Raw genomic sequence first — 19746 nt, forward strand, 5'->3', positions numbered from 1 at the left:
AAACTGGTTTAATAGTAGTTATAGGTAGCAGTTACAGAAGATGCTGAGGAACACCTCTGGTATTTTAATTTATAGAGCTCTTTTTTTTTTTTCTTTTATGAACTATAAGAAGTGCTAAATCAAAGGCAGAGAACATCCATCTTTGTCTTGGTAACTATGGCATTTCTTCTCCCCTCCTCCCCCCATAAATATTTCTCTTATCAATCTCCTACATTTCATACATTCTCAGTTATATTGATTGTTACCAGCTCCAACTGTTTTACACTCAGGGTTTTTTGCAGGTTCTCCTTCCTCCTGAATATGATTGCTTTTATCCATCATATTTGCAACTATAGTTTGTGGGTAATCGACTTTTATTATACTACTCCTAATTTTCCACATCCATTTTTTCCCTCACAACCACTGAATCTTACCCGTTTCAGGAAGTTTAGCAATTCTTCTGCACTTCAGGAACTGCAAGTGTAGTTGCATTTACTCCAGCAGCCTTGCCGAAGAGCCCTTATAATCTGCATACTGGTTTATATATAAATATAAAATTTATACACATATATATTCACATATGATGTCCTCTCCTCTGGCTCTTTTACTTCTTCTATATTCCTTTCTGGAGATGTAACAGATGTAGCAATAGACAGCAATTAAACTCATTACAGTTTGGTATCCTGGGCTGCATTGGGAAGAGTGTGGCCAGCAGGTCGAGGGAGGTGATCCTCCCCCCTGCTTGGCCCTAGTGAGGCCATATCTGGAGTTCTGTGTCCAGTTCTGGGTTCCTCAGCACAAGAAAGACAAGGAGTTACTGGAAAGGGTCCAGTAGAGGGCCACAAAGATGATACCTATGAAGAGAGACTGTGGAAGCTGAGCCTGTTTAGTCTAGAGAAAAAAAGACTGAGAGGAGATCTTATCAACACATATAAATTTCTCAAGGGCACATGTCAAGAGGATGGTGCCAGACTCTTTTCATTGGTGCCCAGCAACAAAATGAGGAGTAGTGGCCATAAACTAAAATGTAAGAAGTTCCACCACAGTACGATGAAGAACTTCATTACATTGAGGGTGAGAGAGCACTGGAACAGGCTGCCCAAGAGAGGTGATGGAGTCTCGCTCTCTGGAGACATTCAAAACCCACCTGGATGCATTCCAGTGTAACCTGCTCCAGGTGACCCTGCCTTGGCAGGCATGTTGGACTAGATGATCTCCAGAGGTCTGTTCCAACCCTAACAATTCTATGATTCTGTGACTAATGCAGAACAATTATTGTTTTCTTTCTTGAGTAGTCTCCCTTCTGTAGTTGCCACTTGCTCTCTACAGATCATAGTTTGGTTCCTGACACCTGAAAATATGCTGCACCACCCTGAAGATATCTGTCCCCTTCACATGGACCATTTGCGTGACTACCCACTTGGATTACTGGAAATTATTTTCAGCTTTTAATTTACATGCTCTGATTAACTGACATTTCTTTAGATTGGTTTTTACTACTTATTAAGGTTTTTACAGACTTCGTCCTATTTTTTTTAAGATAGGATGTTAAGATTTCATTTACAAACAAGGCAATCTCCTGAAATGTTGCTTTCTCCTATGGTTTACTTTTAAAAATCTGGTACAATCTTTTTCTAATTTTCAGCAACCTAGTTCTCTTCTGACTTAGGTGATGCCCATCTTTTTCATACATCCCTCTGACTGTCTAAACTTTTGCTAGTTCTTAACAAACCTCCTCCTCCTTGCAACATTTTCCTCAAGAACATACTGAAATGCTCCCAGCACAAGGCACAGGGCCAGCTAAACAGGCAGGATGAGTTTCAGAATGCTGTTATGGAAATTATACTCTTTAAGTCTTATTTTTAAATGACCCAGAAGATTTTCTTTAAAAGTCTATTCTACATGAAAAATCATTGCAAGAAGCCTTAAAAAAACTTGATGGTATTCTACAACCAGCAATATGAAATCTCCTAAATATAATTTTTCCATTGTAACTTTTCCCCTCCTTGTAAGAGAAAGTAAAAAACAAGTTTCTCCCTTTCTCAAACATAAATCAGCAGACTGCATAAGGTGCCTTTATCTGTGCAGCTATTTTTTCTGTATTTCTTAAGACTGTTGCTGTCATTGCTTTCACAATAAAATTTTGCATAGCCACAAGACATATATGATTAGAGCTATTTTTTTAACACAATTAACACTTTTTTTTTTTTTTTGTGGTGCTTGAGGTGGATTTTTTTGGCAGGCAAGGCTGTTTGCTTTTTACATGTTTTGTTTGAGGCTGGATACATCCTTTCATTCCCTATGCTTGGTTATCCTGTTTGTTAATCAGTGCAATACAGCTGGCACTGCCCTCACCAGTTTCTTTTCCACACGCGTATCTCAAGATGCTGTTGGCAGACAGAGGAGCCCCGGGAAGCAGCACTGGGTGCCTCACACATGGCAGCGATCTCAGACCAGCTACGGAACTCACAGCCCAGCCAGCAGCATCCCATATAGTCAGCACTCTGCCTGCTGGGCCCCAAGCAGGTCAACAGTGCACTCATGCAGCATGGAGATCCAGGAAGGGGACAACAGGAGCACTCAGAGAAGGCAACCATAACAAGCAACAGGATTTCTTGTAGCTCTGGCCGTGGTCGTAGCAGTCAAGCAGCATGCTGCAAAAGCACAGCCACTGTATGAAATGGCAACATCAGCACAGCTGAAAGATATTCTGGAGGCCTCCTGGCAGACAGCTCCATCTGCCCTCCTGAATGACAATTTTTTAACATCATTGAAGTTTCCCTGGTACATAAATGCTGTAACAATAATTTTTCTCTGCTGCACCCAGTTTGTTTTCCTGCCTCTAGCTTTCAGCTTTCCTAATGAGCTGTCGATTAGTTATGCAAATATGAAAAACAAACACTCAGCTCTGCTTATGGTAACCTCTTGCTCCTTGCCATCCAAATTCACTGGCTCTGTATTGCAGGGTATGCATTTGATTGCCAAACCCAGCCCTCACAGAAGGGAAGGCATCAACAGCAGTTTCTGTGTAAAACACAGTTTATAGTAGAACTGTAAATAACAGTGCAGTTTTGGGTGCCACAATATAAGAAAGATATAAAACTATTAGAAAGCATCCAAAGGATGGCTACAAAGATGGTGAAGGGTCTAGAGGGGAAGCCAAATGAGGAGTGGCTGAGGTCACTTGGCATGTTCAGCCTGGAGAAAAGGAAACTGAGGGGAGACCTTATGGAGTCTAAAACTTCCTGATGAGGGGAAGTGGAGGGGCAGACACTTATCTCTTCTCTGTGGTGACCAGTGACAGGACCCAAGGGAATAGCCTGAAGTTATGCCAGGAAGGGTTTAGGTTTGATATTAAGAAAAGGTTCTTCACCCAAAAGCTGACTGGGCACTGGAACAGGCTCCCCATGGAAGTAGTCACAGGACCAAGTCAGACAGAGTTCAAGAAGCATTCGGACACATGGTGTGATTCTTGGGGCTGTTCTGTGCAGGGCCAGGAGTTGGACTTGGACGATTCTTGTGGGTCCCTTCCAACTCAGGATATTCTATGATTCTATGTACATAGAATTCCCACAGAGTTTTGGTCCATTATTCAACCTTTGTCTGAACAGATAATCACTGGAAAAATCTGTTTTAAATCCTGCTTTTTAAAACACCACGTTTGCTTATAGTTCAGGAACTCCAAACAAATTTAAACCAACCTCCATGTAAGAAAGAAGACTGGTTTCTGGGCCTTGCACAGGACATGTTGAAACTTGGCACAGATCTAACAAATTGAGGGGGATTTCTAGTTTAAACAGCCCTGTCAATCCAAATGCAAGCACCAGAACCTTAGCATTTTGCCAAAATGTAGCCTGATATGTTGCTATAGTCCAGAATAAACAAACTTCTGAAGGTTGTAATGTGATGAGTCCCTTGCTGAAGCTCTATTAATTAGCTAAATGTGTGCTGAATTTTAAATATAAACAGCCTCCCTTGTAGTTGTTCTTTATGAATACATTTTATTTCATTAATGGGCCATGCTTAGGCCATCTGTCTGACTCATGATAGGCTGAAAAGTAACAGCTGGATCTCTGGGTCACACAGCTACATGTGTTTTGCAAGTGCTCCATGAACATTTTACAGAAATCACCTTTAGAAGTGTAATTTTGTGACTTTTTCAGACTTCCATTTTAAGCTTCTATGTATTCCAAACCCACTTTACCTTCTTTCACTATAAAGCTTACCCAGTTAATGGACAAAATAAAACAAACAAGTAAAAAACCACACATCCTACACTACCATCCACCACAGTAATTTAGTTATTTTGCACTCATTCTGAATCTCTGAATTGCAATGGGCTTCTGTCTCCAAATGATTTCAACCAGGACAGGAACTGTTTCAGGATCACAGATTGGCCCATTTTAGAAATATGTTTTAAAGGTAAACAAATAAACCAACAAAGAGTGAGCTAAATACTTACATTAGTTCAAATTATTCTATTGTTACATTGGTATCCAAAGAGAAGAATGCTGGACACTGAAGTCCTGGGCACTTCCTCAAACAAAGCAATGGATTTGAACATGCAGTAGGCAGATGAGACCTTTCTGCTATCTGCTCTATGCCAAGAAAAAGACGATAAAAAAGTAGCAATGCTGCTTTAGTATGAGTACTAAGGGTCATGCATTTCATGCTGAAGGTAAGAAATTAAATTCCAACTCACAGGCTGTCACCAGGCTAGCTATAACACTATTTTGACAAGAAAAGTAGATTTCTTTTTCAAATCACCAACTCCTGTGTCATAATCTGTTGAGTGGAAAGGGAATGTTGGCTTTAAAGCTGTTCAACATGTCCACACTGCTGTTTAACCATAACCTTTTCTGACAGTTTAACATCATCAACTTAAAATTCATTAACATCTCTTCCAACTTAGGCTAACAGCCAAATCAAGACCATCTCCAAAAATTAAATTTGTAGACTGTTTCATAAGCAATGTTTTCTACATTGTTAATCTCAGTACATTTTAAGAGCTTTCATTAAAAAAGGTTTTTCCCCCTCTCTGCCTGCTTACGCTTTGTAGACTCCCCAGCCACCAGTATTCATTGTCATTACCATATTTTTGAAGCATTGGGTCTGGGCTCATAGACAATCACAGGGCTCATGTATTTCATCTAAAAGAAGTGTCTCGTTCCTTGACTACTGAAGTTACTTCAGTTCCCGTAGCACGTTATTTACCCACACATTTTTGACCTTCAGGACAATTTATTCAACTTCTTAATGGTTCATGAACATGTTTTGGAAGCAGCATTATCCTCCTGTCTCATTTGAGGAAAGACAGATGTACCTTCCCTTTCAGTAGAGGAAACTGGGTTTAAAGAAAGAATTACTGTGAAGCCTACAGCCACTGCAAGTCTGCATATTTGAAGTCAGAAGAAATTATTATGCATATTCAGATCAAGAGCCATAAAACAATGCTAAGCCTGAAGACACCTACAGTGATCAACCTGATTATGAAGTGATATACACAATTCTTCTCAGAGTTCATGACAGAATCAAAATCTGCATTTCAGAACAAGTTAAAGTATCTTTCCCTCAACTGCTTGGAAATTTCTCACTGACTCCTATTCAGAGGCCTTATCTTTGTTCCACAGGCTGTTTTAAAATAGTTACAAAAGCTCTCATGTAAGTTTTTCCTCTCTTGCTGTCATTTTTAGTCTGACCTCTGCATCATCAAACTGTCTGGCAATGCTGGCAGACAATTCAGTCTCCTCCTCAGAGACCTATAGAATGCAGGTAGATACAAGCTGAGCACATGATGAGCTGGGTCATGATGATGATGAGACTGGCACATTGGAAGGATCACGGTCCACCTGCAGTTCTCAGATCCATCTTTGTGATACTGCCAAGGAAACAAAAACTACCTACTCCTTCTGGGTTCATCCTCAAATGTAGGAGAGTTCTCCTTGTCAGAAATAAGGCATCCTTTCAGAAGAGAGTAGTATTTTTTAAGTAGATCCTGCTGACATCTCAACTCTTGTTTCAGAGATATCCATAAAATGGCCATTAGCACAAGTCCTGTGTGTTTAGAGCTCACTTCTCTAACAGTGAGACTCGTTAGTCACATAAGGGAGATGACTAGTCTTGGGACTTCTATTCATCTTCTCTTCAGGGCCTGTGATTGGTGTGGACTTGGATCTGTCCTTCCTTTCAGTCTTAGCTTTGAAGTTCAACAACAGCCTTGACCTATGCTACATTCAGAGTAGTATAATGGTGACATAATGGTGACAACAAGAGAACCCAAGTAGGAAGGAAGGATACTTTACCTTTTCCTTCTTCATCAGTTCATCATCAGCAGCAGCCTGACTTTCTGAAGCAGTACGCACTGCTAGTTGGATTAGAAAAGTGGTAAAACTCTTTTATGCTGAAGATGAAAGCTTTAGCTTACTTCCCAGTGAGCCTTTATGGATGTGCTCACTATTCCAAGAGGGAAAGAGAGCTAAAAACATCACAGTGAGCTGCACAGATGTGGTGGAGCTGTGGGTTCCCAGCACACTTTGACATATGTTCACTCTTATTCCCCTCAGAGCCCATTGCCAGGATCAAGGCAGAGAAGACCCGTCAACTCAAAGCACATAGTGAAACAGAGGGAGATAAATGTATAGCATTGCTTCTTTTAGTTCCATTGTTTCATTTTCTCAATTGTATTTGCTGCATAACTGAAGAGCATTTAGAGGCTGAGACTTGGATTAAGGCAACAGGGATCGTTTACAATTAATCACCAACTACTGCTGCAGATCAGAACCTGTGTTTCAAAAGAACTTTTTTCTCCAGCTACTTGAATTACATCAATTACTGGGGCCTCAAGGACCAGCTTATTTGGTCTTTTCAAAATTGAACATTTGGATAATGGTTAGGACAGGACATCACTGTCCAGAAGAAACGTTTGTACTTTAAGATCACTTCTCTAAGTCCATCGTTCCCTCCCAACCCAAACTGAGAAAGAATGGTCAGAGAGCAACTAAAATCACCTCCGCTACAGTAGTGACGAGGAAACCAATTGACTCTGGAGATGAGACAACAAGGCTTCTAAAACTTCCCCCACATCCCCTCCCCCCAAAAAAAAAAAACTTCTGAGAAATGAGAAAAGGAAATATTTTGACAACTGATACAAGGCTCATTTTCCAGACACAGAAGTGGCTGCATAGAACACGAACACAGTAACCACAAGCTCTTCTGGTTTTTGAAAGACAAAATTGAAGAACTGGTTAATTGCCTTATGCTTTTACCAGTGATGAAAAGGTGGACAGGTAGAGGATCATCTTAAGCCCTGCTGGTTGGAATCGAGGAGAATACTCATGGAAATTATACACCTCCCCTGCCCTGTTTTTTCATCAGAAATCTTTGATCTGGCAGTATCTGAGAAAGGATGCTGAATACTTTGGATTTTGATCTGACAAAATATTGCCGCTTGAATGTTAATAAGTTTGGGAAACTTGTAATTGCTCATTGCCCGTTTTAAAATCAAGTTTGGTAAATTATTTGGCTATGTGGGGTTTTTTCATAGTTTTCCAGTAAGTTTTATTGAGCTACCAAAAGTTCAAAAGCCAAGGGAAAAAAGATAACTTGGTTTCCATTACAAAAGGTTAGACTTTAAAATTATAAAATTACTTAACCGAAGGCAAAAATAAAGGATATTTAGTAATGTACAGATTCACCTCAAATAAGAGACTGCTGCACTAGTGCCCTAGAGGAAGGTGCAAGAGATGACAGAGTAAAGCCAAAGGGATTTCAGTGGGCATTTCAGTACTATTAATCACATTTTATGTGTCACAGCTCATTACGACAGTGCAAGAAAAACAGTACAGAACTAGACACTTAGCTTTGCTTTGTTTCATTTCGCTTCCATCTAGTTTAACTACTTACAAAGGAAACACTCTTGAAAGCACTACAAACTGAATTACATTGAGAGACAACCAGTAAAATGAAGAAACAGTATTACAATACTGACTCTTGTAATTTGCCCACAGATTTCTACCACAGCAATCTAGACTCTGGACATAAACAAACCAAGGAGATCAACTAAGAAAGACCAAATAAACAAGCTGTAATCTAATATACAGACTGACTCCTTTTATTGTTAATGTTCAAAGAAAGATTATAGAAGACTTGTGAGTGAATAGACTCAAAACAGGGAGATAAGTCTGTGTTTATGCCTATTCAGGAATAAAGATTTGAGAAAAGCTTGGATTTCATTGAAATTGAAAGCTTGTGTCTGATTAAAGTAGATTAAAGTACTTTTTACTCTTAAACTCAGAAGGCTCTGCTGCAGTAATACCTGCATACAAGGAGCAGAATCACATATTATTCATGGAGCATATTTATTACCGTGAAAATTGCAGAGACGTAAACACATAGAAAAAAAGGATGACTGCTGCTCTCAGAGCAGTTTGGGAAAGGTACACCAAGAACAGAAAACTTAAATGCAACAAAAACATCAAGGCCTCATCCCCAGGAGATTATTTATTTTCTCATGCTGGGCTGCAAACCAGCATGCTGACATTTCAAACTGAGGGAAAACGCTGAAAGCTATGTGATGCTCACATGCCCCAATCACCCAGTCACAGCTTTCTAGCTGGGCAGTGCTGCCCTAGTAGCAGGGCACAGGTGAGCATCTTAACATTTATTTTGCCATCAGTTCTGAAAATATCAAGAAACTCAAAAACATCCAGAGAAATTCAATCATACACACATCTAGGATCACATGGATCTGTAAGTGGAGATGCAGAACTGCATCTTTTGACTATTTCATAAGAAAAAAGAAAAAAAACCAAACAAACCAGCAACACAGTCTTTAATCACCTTGCCAGTCACTGACAACTGTGCAAGTAGGGAGGCTGTGTGGGACTCATCTCTGAATGTTGGAGCACACCTTTGGGACAACATGCTGGCAAGCAGACAGACAGAAGTCAGTTCTGGACAAGCTAACTGAGGTACAGACGGGGTAGCTCTGTGTACAGCTGCCCTAGACACCTGCTCAAAACACCTGCAGACACATTTTCCTTCCTTTACATCATTCTTAAAATTCAAATCCCTTCTGATCACTCACTTCTGTAAGTACCACCACCTATCTGGGTGAGAGGAAATACAGGACTAAAACATCTCAAACATAAAGCATCTCAAAGTATCAGAACTGTAACAGGATTTGGGGCTCTGTTTGAAACCCTAAGAAATGAGAAAAGTGAAAAGTCCAAAGAGGGATCATAATAAATGCCCGATATCGAATTCTATACTACAGATTAAGAATTTGGAATTTGTTCAGTATTTTTGTTTTGCTAAAGCGGCACAGGATAGACACATTTATACGAAGGATAATACAATAAGAGAAGAGATTGTACAATTCACATTTAACAAACAACAAGCTAAGCAATGAGCTTAAGTTAATGCAATGAGCTTAAGTTAATAAGAAAAACTGAACTAGGAAATTAGGAGAAATGGTTTTATTGCAAGGCAAAGTGGAAAGAAAGTTTCCTTAATGAGGTAGTTACTGTTCACTAGCAGTGCTCAAAGCAGCATTTACTAACTGGAACAGACTGGGTAATCTATTTCTCTTAGTATGCTCTGTTTAAGATAATGTTGTTTTGTGTTGAGAATCTTGCATGGATAGAAATTTTATGCCTACATTTATTTTGAAGAAACCTCTTGTTTGCTCTGTGAGAAGTAAAACTTTTTTAAGACAACATGAAATAGAAAAAGCCATCTCTATGGTACTTTAGAAAATAAAAGCTTGAGAATAATCCTGTTTTCCAATGTGGCTTTTCAGAAATACCCCATGGTAGGAAATGTAGATCAATCAAAACTTGAAAATCATCACTTAGAAAATACTAACATCATCGCTGTCTGTGTTCTACCTACACAATTCTCTGGATATAATAATTTGTTGTTGTCTTTTGAAATTAGTAACATAACAGATATGAAACAGGATTGAGAGAGATCAGTGAGAATTTAAAACCTCACCTCTTGTTTACTGATTTCTGGATCTCAGCCATGCATTCGCTGACCCTTTTTATCCCTTACTGCCATGTTTTCACTAGCTTAGTTTACTCAGAGATTATAAACTCACCCCTGAGAGAAAATGCCACTTTTTCAAGACATTACTTTAAAGTTTAAAAGATTTTGACAAGTCACACATCTCTAAGGATTTGACAGGTAAAGTTCTGTAACAAAAAGTAAAAAAGCGACAGAGAGGTTCAATCAAAATATGCGAACAAAAGTTATTTATCCAACCATCTAGAAATCCAAGGGTAAGCGAAATAATATAGAGAGTAAATATCAGCCCTAGAAATTCAATCTAAGGCACATGAAAACTGGAGGTTTTCTCCTTTACTACCCATTTGCTTAGTGGGTTGGGTTGGGGTGTTTGGTTGGTTCATTGGTTTGGGTTTTACTGTTTGGGTTTTGCAGGGTTTTTTGTGTTTTTGTAGATCAAAAACTCATTTAGATAGTAGTTGCTTGCTATTCAGTGAAATGATTATTTAGAAAAAATATGGCAACTTTCTACAGCAGATTGCTAAATCCAAACTTGAAGCCTAAAGAAATTATGCGAGAAAATTCTAGAACCTATAGAGTCAGGTGACAGAGACCCTGATTGGAATAACTTTGGCTCAAATGGAATTCATAGGAATCTTGTAGGAATTTTCACTTGTCTTGTACAGAGACACTTGTATGATATTACATGAAACTACATGCCTCCCTCTGGTCATGGAGAGAGAGAGCAATTCTCTAAATATCTAAGTATCTGTTTGACTGGTGAAAGGAGAAAAAGTGTCCTGTTGCTCGCCGTTGATTTGGAGAGTCCCTGAGATACTGCTGACTGGAACACACAGACATTACAATATAAAGGCATAAAGGAAAATTCATTGGCATCAACATGACTCTTACTGAAATATTTTGCTATATTATTTCCACATCCAAAGGGCTTTGAAGTCAGCTCTGTCCTGAGACCTGGAAAAGGCATCAGGAAGAATAACTTAAAAAGATCAAAAGTTGCCATCCTTTCATCATCTAGCAAAAGAAAAATCCTTCTAAATAATGATTTTCAGATTAAAAAGAGTAAAATGGTAATATCTCCTGCAAGATTTTGGCAGATATATTAAACTGTCACAGTTCTTGCTAGTATCAGGCTAGCTGAAAAAATCCCCACTGCTTTTAGTTGCCCAGAAGACAAGATCAAAAAAAATGTGTATAGTCTGTGCCTCAGTGCAACATGCTGTTAACTGCAAAACCAAGGTCCAGATAAGTTAACTCTGAGACTGAGTTAAACAGCACTGGGATTAGGAGAAAACAGTAAAGCAAAGCAGACCTAATTCACTGTTGTGTAACAGTTCAAACCATTCCTGATTTTCTAATTGGTTTGTTCATATTAACAGACATTCAGAATTTATCTAATAAACAAGTAACTAATGTCACATAATGCTTACTACATTAGAGACACACCTCACTACCCAACACTAATTATCTTTGTGGTGAAGAGTCAGACCTACAAGGAATCCTTCTTTGCCTGGGACAACAGCAGTCACAAAACGAACAAAAAGGATAGTGGTACTGGAATTTTTTTTCATCTAAATTCAGTGGGCCATTCCTTTCTCTCTTCCTATCAGCACACACAACTTCCAAATCAAAGGATTGATGTAACTAACGCACTAAACTCCATCCATCAACTATCTACCTCATTTAGAAGTTTGAAATACAAGTCTGTTACAACAATGCTAACATAGAAACCCTATGACATCATCAGACAAATTAACAGTGATCATCCACAAATACCAGTGTCCAAAGAGACTGGACAGACAGTTTGAACAGCTATTCTGTGCAGATGTACAGCCTCTCTGACACTATACAGGTGGAAGTGAAAAGCAGATTTCCAGTCTTTGAAAATGAATAGTTACATGTAGCTACGTGTAATGCAAGAGACTGTGGATTTCAGCAATGATACACTTTCCACGCAATAGCAATACAACAGCCTCTCAGGAGAAAGCCATGAATCACAAAGCCTGCAGCTCCACTCTATCAAGTCTCTCCTTAGCAGGAAGAGGTTGAGATCATGTAAAGCATGTTTTAATTTGTTGTAACTTATCTCCCCCTCACTTCTTTCAGGAAAATAGACTGCTAACACTGAGGCAATCTCCACTACATGCCAAATTGTGACTGGTGATCCAAAACACTGAAGGCATTAGAGCTTCTTCAACAAAATGGATGACCTAGATAAACCTCTGTTAGGCAACTATCTTGGAAGTGGCCTAAACCTATGTTTCTGAAGCTTTTCAAAGACCTAGCCTAAAACAGACCTCTAAAATAACAGTCCCCATGCAAACATTACATGGACCTCAAGTCTGTCAATGTTTTAAAGCAACTGGAAGGAAATAAACTGTCTAAGTGCTAATAAGTGCAACTACAAATATATTTGGTGTGGAAAGGCTTCCTTGAAAGGCAAAACACAATATTAATGTAAGAAAACATCCTTTTGAAACAGTTTCTCCAAATGAGACTGTACCAACAATAAATCCCACACTAGCCTAGTACTCAGGTTTTTGAAGAGGATTTGAGCAGAGCAAAAAGCCCATATCCTTAAATACATGCATATGCCAATTATGACTTTTGAGGAAAATGAAAGCAGAAACCAATGAATTTATGCCCTGAAACACTGTTAGCTTCTACACTTATCAGTCTAAGGTATTTAAATAAATGTTTAATCTACCAATTTCATTATTTTCCCTCAATAATATAAAAACAGAACATTCCAACATTTAATTACTATTTATTTTGTGTGTACTATGTTTTGATTCTAATGAATGCATTTTGGTTCCTTTAGGTGTCATCTTCATGTCTGAAATATTCATCAGGATCAACAATGCCTTTTGTTGCCTTGAATAAAACAGTTGATATTAAAAATAAAACTGTAAAAACAACCAAAGTACCACAGTCCAGAAAGCTAGTTCCTTTCTCTCATTTCATCAATAAGACCCTTTCGCCCCTCATTTCCATGCCAAAAATCTTCAGACCAAGTTATCCAGAATTATGGATGGAAATAGCATTGTTTCACTCCTTTCTTTACAGAAACACAACAACTTAATGTCTTTACAGAGAAACACATCATCTTAATGTCTTCATACAAAAAATCTCCCATAAACACAATTCATCCTTTTCTGAGGGTAAGTGAAAAGACTTGCATCAGCAGCTCAGGATTTGGTACTAAAGAAGGTTGGTAATTGTAGGACACTTGGTCTACTTACTACAGAAGCTGAAAGGTGCTGCCTACCTACACTGGTAAGAGGGAAGGGAAAGGCTTTCTGTTACCACCTAGGAAGCTGTAAAGGATAGACCTGGGTTGGATGTAAGGAAGAAATTTTAATAATAAAGGCAGTAAAATAGTGCAACAGATTGTCCAGAAAAGCTGTAGATGCCACATCACTGGAAGTCCTCAAAGTCAGGCTGGATGGGACTTTGAGCAACTTACCTAGTGAAAGATGTCCCTGCCTGTGACAGGTTGGGCTACACGATCTTTAGGGTCCCTTCCAACCAAAATCATTCTATAATTCTGTGACATGGTTTCTATGCTCTTTTTTATTTTTGATTTTCTTTGTTTTCTACTTTCAGTTCATCTTTTTTAAACCCCTCCTCCAATTTGCCAGTGCCTAGTTATTACCTAGGTTTGTACCCAAATCTCCTGCTTCATCAATTTTTGCTGTTGGCCACACCTCAGCTCTTTCCTATGGCCTGACTGTGGCAGAAAACAATTTAATTTGCCAAGGACTATAACACCTCAATTTAAATAGAAAGTAAGTTAAATACGATGTTTGTATCACAGGCAAACTGGTACAGTTGAGCTAAATCTGATTTTAAATTCTGCAAATGCCTCACACTGCTACAGATCCTGCATTTAATATTCAGATTTAAGCAGCATGCAGTAATTATGATTTAGAACCACATATTTAAAATGAAGCAGCAAGAAAAACAGGAAAAAGAGCAGTATATAACATTTCTTGCAGTTTCACATTGCTGTAAGCAGAGAGTTGAAAACCTGAGAACTTGCAATCATCGCAATTTGAAAATTTTCCACAGTATTTCGAACATTCATTATAGTTCTTCGCACCCATTTTAATGATATCTAAGGCCGCATAAATTCAAGACTAAAGAATTAGCACTGTGAGTTTAGCCCAAGATACATGCATACCTATTAAAGGTAAGTATATTAGAGGTGGTGAATGAACCTACTAGGGTTCTGTACAAGAATATTTTCCAACCTCAATGAAAGAGCATGCAAGAATTGATGAATGAAAGATTATTTACTATTTTACAGACAAGTTTTTAAAATACTGGGTTGAATTATGAAAAAAAGATTTTATTTCACAAATCACTTTCTCACTTAATTTTACACTTAGCAGTGTGTTCAATATAATTACTTATAAAAAACTGCCATATGATTGAACTTTCCTCTTTATCTGAAAAGTAGCACCAGCATCTGATGTTCTATCAATCAGAATCTGGTTCAATGTTTGAAATGGAATTTAAACAAACAAACAACAACAACAAAAAAAAAAAACCAAACCCACACAAACAAACCACAAAACCAACCCCCCCCATGCTAATTCTGAGAGAATGATTTCAGAAAGAGAATTGTAAACATTTCCATGCCTTTGCTGAAACTGGGATGGAAGAGGGAATCATTCCTCAAGCCAATCATAATTACACAAACACAAAAATGAAACATGCTAAATTCAGTGAGACTATCAGAAAGTGTGGTGGCATGCTAGGGGGACACTACATAGAACATGAACATAATAATTTCTAGAAATTAAAGAGAAGTTTATGTAACTTTTCCTATGATTTTTTTTCCTACTACATTTTTAAGATAAATGAAAACCAATGCCACATTATTCATAGTAAGTCTTAAAAACCATTACTCTTACATCACAGTGAAATTAATGCTGAAATTCTTATTTATTTACTTATTTAGCAAATAAATTGTTTTTTCTGAAAATATTTATAGAAAAGTAAATCAAAGACTGAGCAATAATAAGTTCCTAAATCTTTAGAGCTTACTCTTACATTTTTGAGAGGACACATTCTGAACAAACCCAGTAATTACAGATTATAGTGACTCAAAACACCTGCAACTAGTGATACAGAATTTGTCACATCCCCAAAACAGACCTTCTCTTTCATATTCAAAGTTAAAGAGTGGGAAATCAACTATAGTAATTAATATACCCTGGATTTGCAAGCAATATTTTAATAAGTCTGAAACCATGACTACTGCACAGGATTAAAGGCAAATTAATAATTTTCAGAATAAAATAATTACTGTGCAGACCACATATTTGTTCCCTTCCCTGTCAGGTAAAATTGAACTGTAGGCCAGCAACTAAAGTGTAAGTTAATTAACACTGAAGTTTGTGAGATGATGTATGACAGAAACAAGGAAGGTGTCCATAATTCAAACTACTAACAAACATCACCACAAAGAAAATGTGACAGACCAGATGAGGTAGACATAGAAACCATCAGAGCACAGCATCAGCAGAACACATGAAGAATTAATATAGATTAATATTTTCAACAAATGAGTAACAAAATTAAAAAAAGCACAAGAGACACATATAAGCAATGATGACAGTATGTGGTCAGATGCATAAAACTTTATTAAAATGCATTAAAGAGGAGCAGTAGCTTGAACTAAGTCTCCAGCTAAATTCCACCACTGCACTATTCATTCACTCTACTGGTGACTATCAACTACAACCCTGAAAAGAAATTAAAAATTACTAGCAAACACTGACTTAAACTGCACAACTGGAAAAGGTTGTACAAGTTTGGAAGGAAATCTGTGGATAGGACGAAAAATGGAATTGGGAGGTTGGGATAAACAACAAAAAAAAAGACTGAAGAACCAAATTACAGCTGATCTATCAGATCATGATGTATTAACACAGGATGAAGAGATCCTACTAGCCCTTGCTGTCATTATATCCTTGACAGTGATGCTGAGATTTTTAGAATTCTCTATTTGAAACTGGACACCTAGAACACTTGAACACTTAATTCAAAGAAGTGAATGTTTGAAAATAGCTGGAAAATTTGAGCCTTTCATTTTATAATGCTATCTTAGATTATTATGTGTAGCCTTTCATTGCAACAGCAGATATCCTAAAAATCAAACTTCTCAATGTGCCCAAAAAATCTCAGCAACAGGAGATGAAGTAAATCTTAACAGAACAGTTACTGTTTAGACATTTATTTTAAAATCATTTTTATTCACTATCACATCTTTTCCAAAAGGCAGGTTACTTCCTCTAATAAAACAATTTTTTACCCAGTGTGCTAAAAGAATGAACTATAAACATTTTATCCTTTTCAATTCTACCCCACCTTCAGTGTCTTGAGGCATCCCGCTACTCTAAAACCTATCTCTGGGTTGCTAACTAGCTCAGCCTTGCCTTGCACTGTCTTCCAAACTTTCCTTCTTCCCAGTCTCAACTTCTTCAGCAGTTACACAGAAAAATCGATTACTTTCTAAAAACTTCTGTAGTGTTCTCACACACCTACATCATACCTTGTGAGTGTTCATATTCTCATTTCACCTGAAGACCCATCCCCATCCTTTCACAAGTGTTTTTATGAGAATTCCTTCATTTCAAATGCCATAATATTTATCAGATTATAATTTGGAGAAACTCACACTGAGTTCTATGATTTCTACAGATAGTTCTGTTTCTACACACTGATTTCTATGATTTAAGTACAACAGGAAAACCATTTGCGCACCCCTCTCTCTTTTTGTTGCGCAATATAATTTAATGTAGACAAAAACCAAGCTAGGACCTAAATCACATCTTTTTCTCCTTGAAGAAAAGCTTATTCACTAGCAAAGAATAGCTGACAGAGAAAAGGAACAAATAATATACCAAAAAAATAAAGAAAAAATTTTGAAAAAAAAAAGTGGTAGACTGAAATATGGAGGAAGGCCCCTCAAAAGACATAGAAGTTTAACATACAGCCCTTGTGATTCATTGGGCAGTTAGATGGAAAAAAATGAATTCACTGTAACATCTGCTTAAGTAAGAAACTAATTTGCTAGCCATATGCTTCTGAGGTTAAAAAAAATGACAGTGAACTGTCCTCTAGTCTGGTATGGGACCTGCCCCTTAGGCAATTCAAACCACATCTATGGATATGCACTGAAGGCATTGAACATGCCTGGGAGGACACAACAGTATGTGAGAGCTAGCCCAGCTGCATGGAAACCTTCTGTTCTTTTGGAAGGGAACTGGTAGGTTCTCTCCAAAACCTTCTGCGTGGTAACTAAAAATCAGAAGATGTATTTCTCAGGATGGCAACTTAAAACTGAAGTGCTTATTAAAAGAGGTACCTTAGACATATGGACATAAAGATAGTGGTGCCTAGTTGTATCAAACGCTGCCAGAAACATTTTTAGCACCAGGATTTTTTTTTATTTTATCTTCCTTTTTTTAAATTTTCCCCTTCTTCAGAAAGGCTGAGTATTTTCCAGTTCAGTTTCTCTCTTGTGCCCAGGCAGTAGATTTCAACTTTTAAAATGGCAAAGCTGGAGTAGGAAGAAACTGTTTGTAGGTTTGGAAGTTCACAGCCTTTGAAACTTAAGATTACTTTCCTCGTACCTGCACTAACAGGCATACTGTGAACTGTTTAAATAATACAGAAAACAAGGCACATATCTCACCTCATAGTAACTCCGCACAGCATTGCAAAAGGCTTCATCTGCTACGATTTGCGTCTCGCCATTCAAAAAGGCCTGGAAACGTTCCTTCAGTAACTGCAGCTGCTGCTTGTTGAGCTGTGCAAGAAAAAACGGAGAGGGGAGAGAATAATGATAAATGCAGTTAGTCTTGAAGTAAAAATAAGCAGCACTATACACAGTTGGAAGCCATGGATGGGCAAGAAAAGGCAGGGGCTCCCTGGCCACCTGGCTCCCCAGTGTATGGCAGCTCTTCAGAGTCCCACCTCGGCAAGCCAGGTTGTGGCAGCCAGACATGCAGGCACACAGCGTGCAAGTAAATCTCTGCCCTTTCCATGGTGTCTTTGGGATGCTACAGGTAAGTCTGCAAGGATACTTATGAGCAGTATTTTATATGCATATGCTGAATATAATGGTTGACCTCCCCCATGGTAGCAGTACCAGCTAATAAAACTTAGCTCCAGTCTTCAAATATGTCATTTTTTTTCTACCTTCAAATAACTAAATAAAAACAACTGAGAGACCTCAATTTTTTTGAGTAATCCAGCACTACGCCTGGAATGTTTCAACAAGCATGCTCACTGTGAAGAAAATGGACCTGTAGCCACTGATGCTATAACACTATGAATGACATGAAACAACTAATCTTGGGTAACAGCAGCCAAAAGGTTCAAAGATTGACACCAAATTACATTTGGTGTAATATCAAAGTTAAATACATTTTGAAAACAAACTCCTAGAAGAACACATTACATGACTAAACCTTGCAGTCAATGTAGTTTTATCAAAGTTTAATGTTATGGGGAAAAGCAAAGTCTGAAAGCTCTAGAAGGATCCAGACAGAGGTCTTTTGCCAAGGTTCCTATCAACTCTTGAAATACTTAGTAAGATATTTCTCCCTATCAAATTTGTGAGAAGTTTGAATATCACATCAGAGGAGACTGCCACTAACATTAATATAACAAAGCAAGAGGTATAAATAGTTGGGTTTTTTCAGTTGTTTTCCAGAACATAAAAACTCAAGTAAAGTCTTTCCTGAACTTTAGCACTATAAAACATTCAAAACCAACTGACTGAAAAGTTTTTTCATCCTTCCTGTATTTTGCTTAATTAAAACAAATAAACAAATAAACATATAGCCAGAAATTGGAAATATTTTCCTAGAGGGCAAAAAGTTATATTTGTAATGGTTAATCTGGAGCAAATAACATTGGCCCAATGGCATAATCATTTCTTACTGAAGAACTTTTTGGCATCTACGGTAAATATGGTGACCTTGGGCTTTTAGGTCTCTTATGTCAACACTTTGAAGTCATTTAATATACAACACTTTATAAATTAGCAAAATCTCTGCTATCCTGATAATATGCCTACCTTGGATAACCTCTATTTTCTTCATATCAAGGGAGAATTTTCATCCTACACAAACTTTGCTAAGTTTGCAGACTCATGTGCTCCTATGAAACATAGTAATTTTCTGCAAAACTCTCCAAATTGACGGCACACTTGAAAGCTGTTCTATTTTGCCAGGAAACAATAGTTTAGATGTCATCTAAAACTTGATATCAGAAATCCACTGAAAAATAATGAAATGTAGGCAGTAGCAATGCAAAGTCAAAGAACTGTGCCCTTAAAAAATAATCCAAGCTAGGTAAAAATAAATGATAATTCTATTCCTCATCTTAATGGAACAACTAACAACATAGAACAAGCCCCAGGAGACCCCTACAGAAAAAAACAGCCTCCTGTTGAGGCAAGCAAACTTCAACAGAGGTTGCTGTGACTTGGATAAACTTCCTGCAGGAATTCCAGAGAGCAGCAGCCTAACACTTTACCCAAGCCATCCTGTACCACTGCTAGTTAAAAATCAATGGGAGAGAAGTATTTGTATTATATCTGTACACCCACCAAAAATGGTATCTATCCACCTACCTGCCAAACATCCATTCCTTGCACAGAATGTGCACCACAGATGTTAGCTGTTTGTAACAGAAATCAAACTTGATTCCCCTTATTTG

The 19746-nt window shown here is 37.9% G+C and overlaps 1 protein-coding gene across 1 annotated transcript in view; it reads right to left on the reverse strand.

The window, feature by feature from the left end:
• The window catches only part of CADPS2 (calcium dependent secretion activator 2), a 289954-nt gene that overhangs the window by 212889 nt on the left and 57319 nt on the right, over positions 1 to 19746 (reverse strand). Inside the window, 1 exon segment of the mRNA XM_018067963.2 lies at positions 17714 to 17827. Coding sequence (XP_017923452.2) covers positions 17714 to 17827 — 114 coding nt within the window.

Source organism: Manacus vitellinus, unplaced genomic scaffold (genome assembly GCF_001715985.3).
Source record: "Manacus vitellinus isolate BGI_N305 unplaced genomic scaffold, ASM171598v3 scaffold_13_pilon, whole genome shotgun sequence".
In the NCBI taxonomy this organism is placed as follows: Eukaryota; Metazoa; Chordata; class Aves; order Passeriformes; family Pipridae; genus Manacus; species Manacus vitellinus.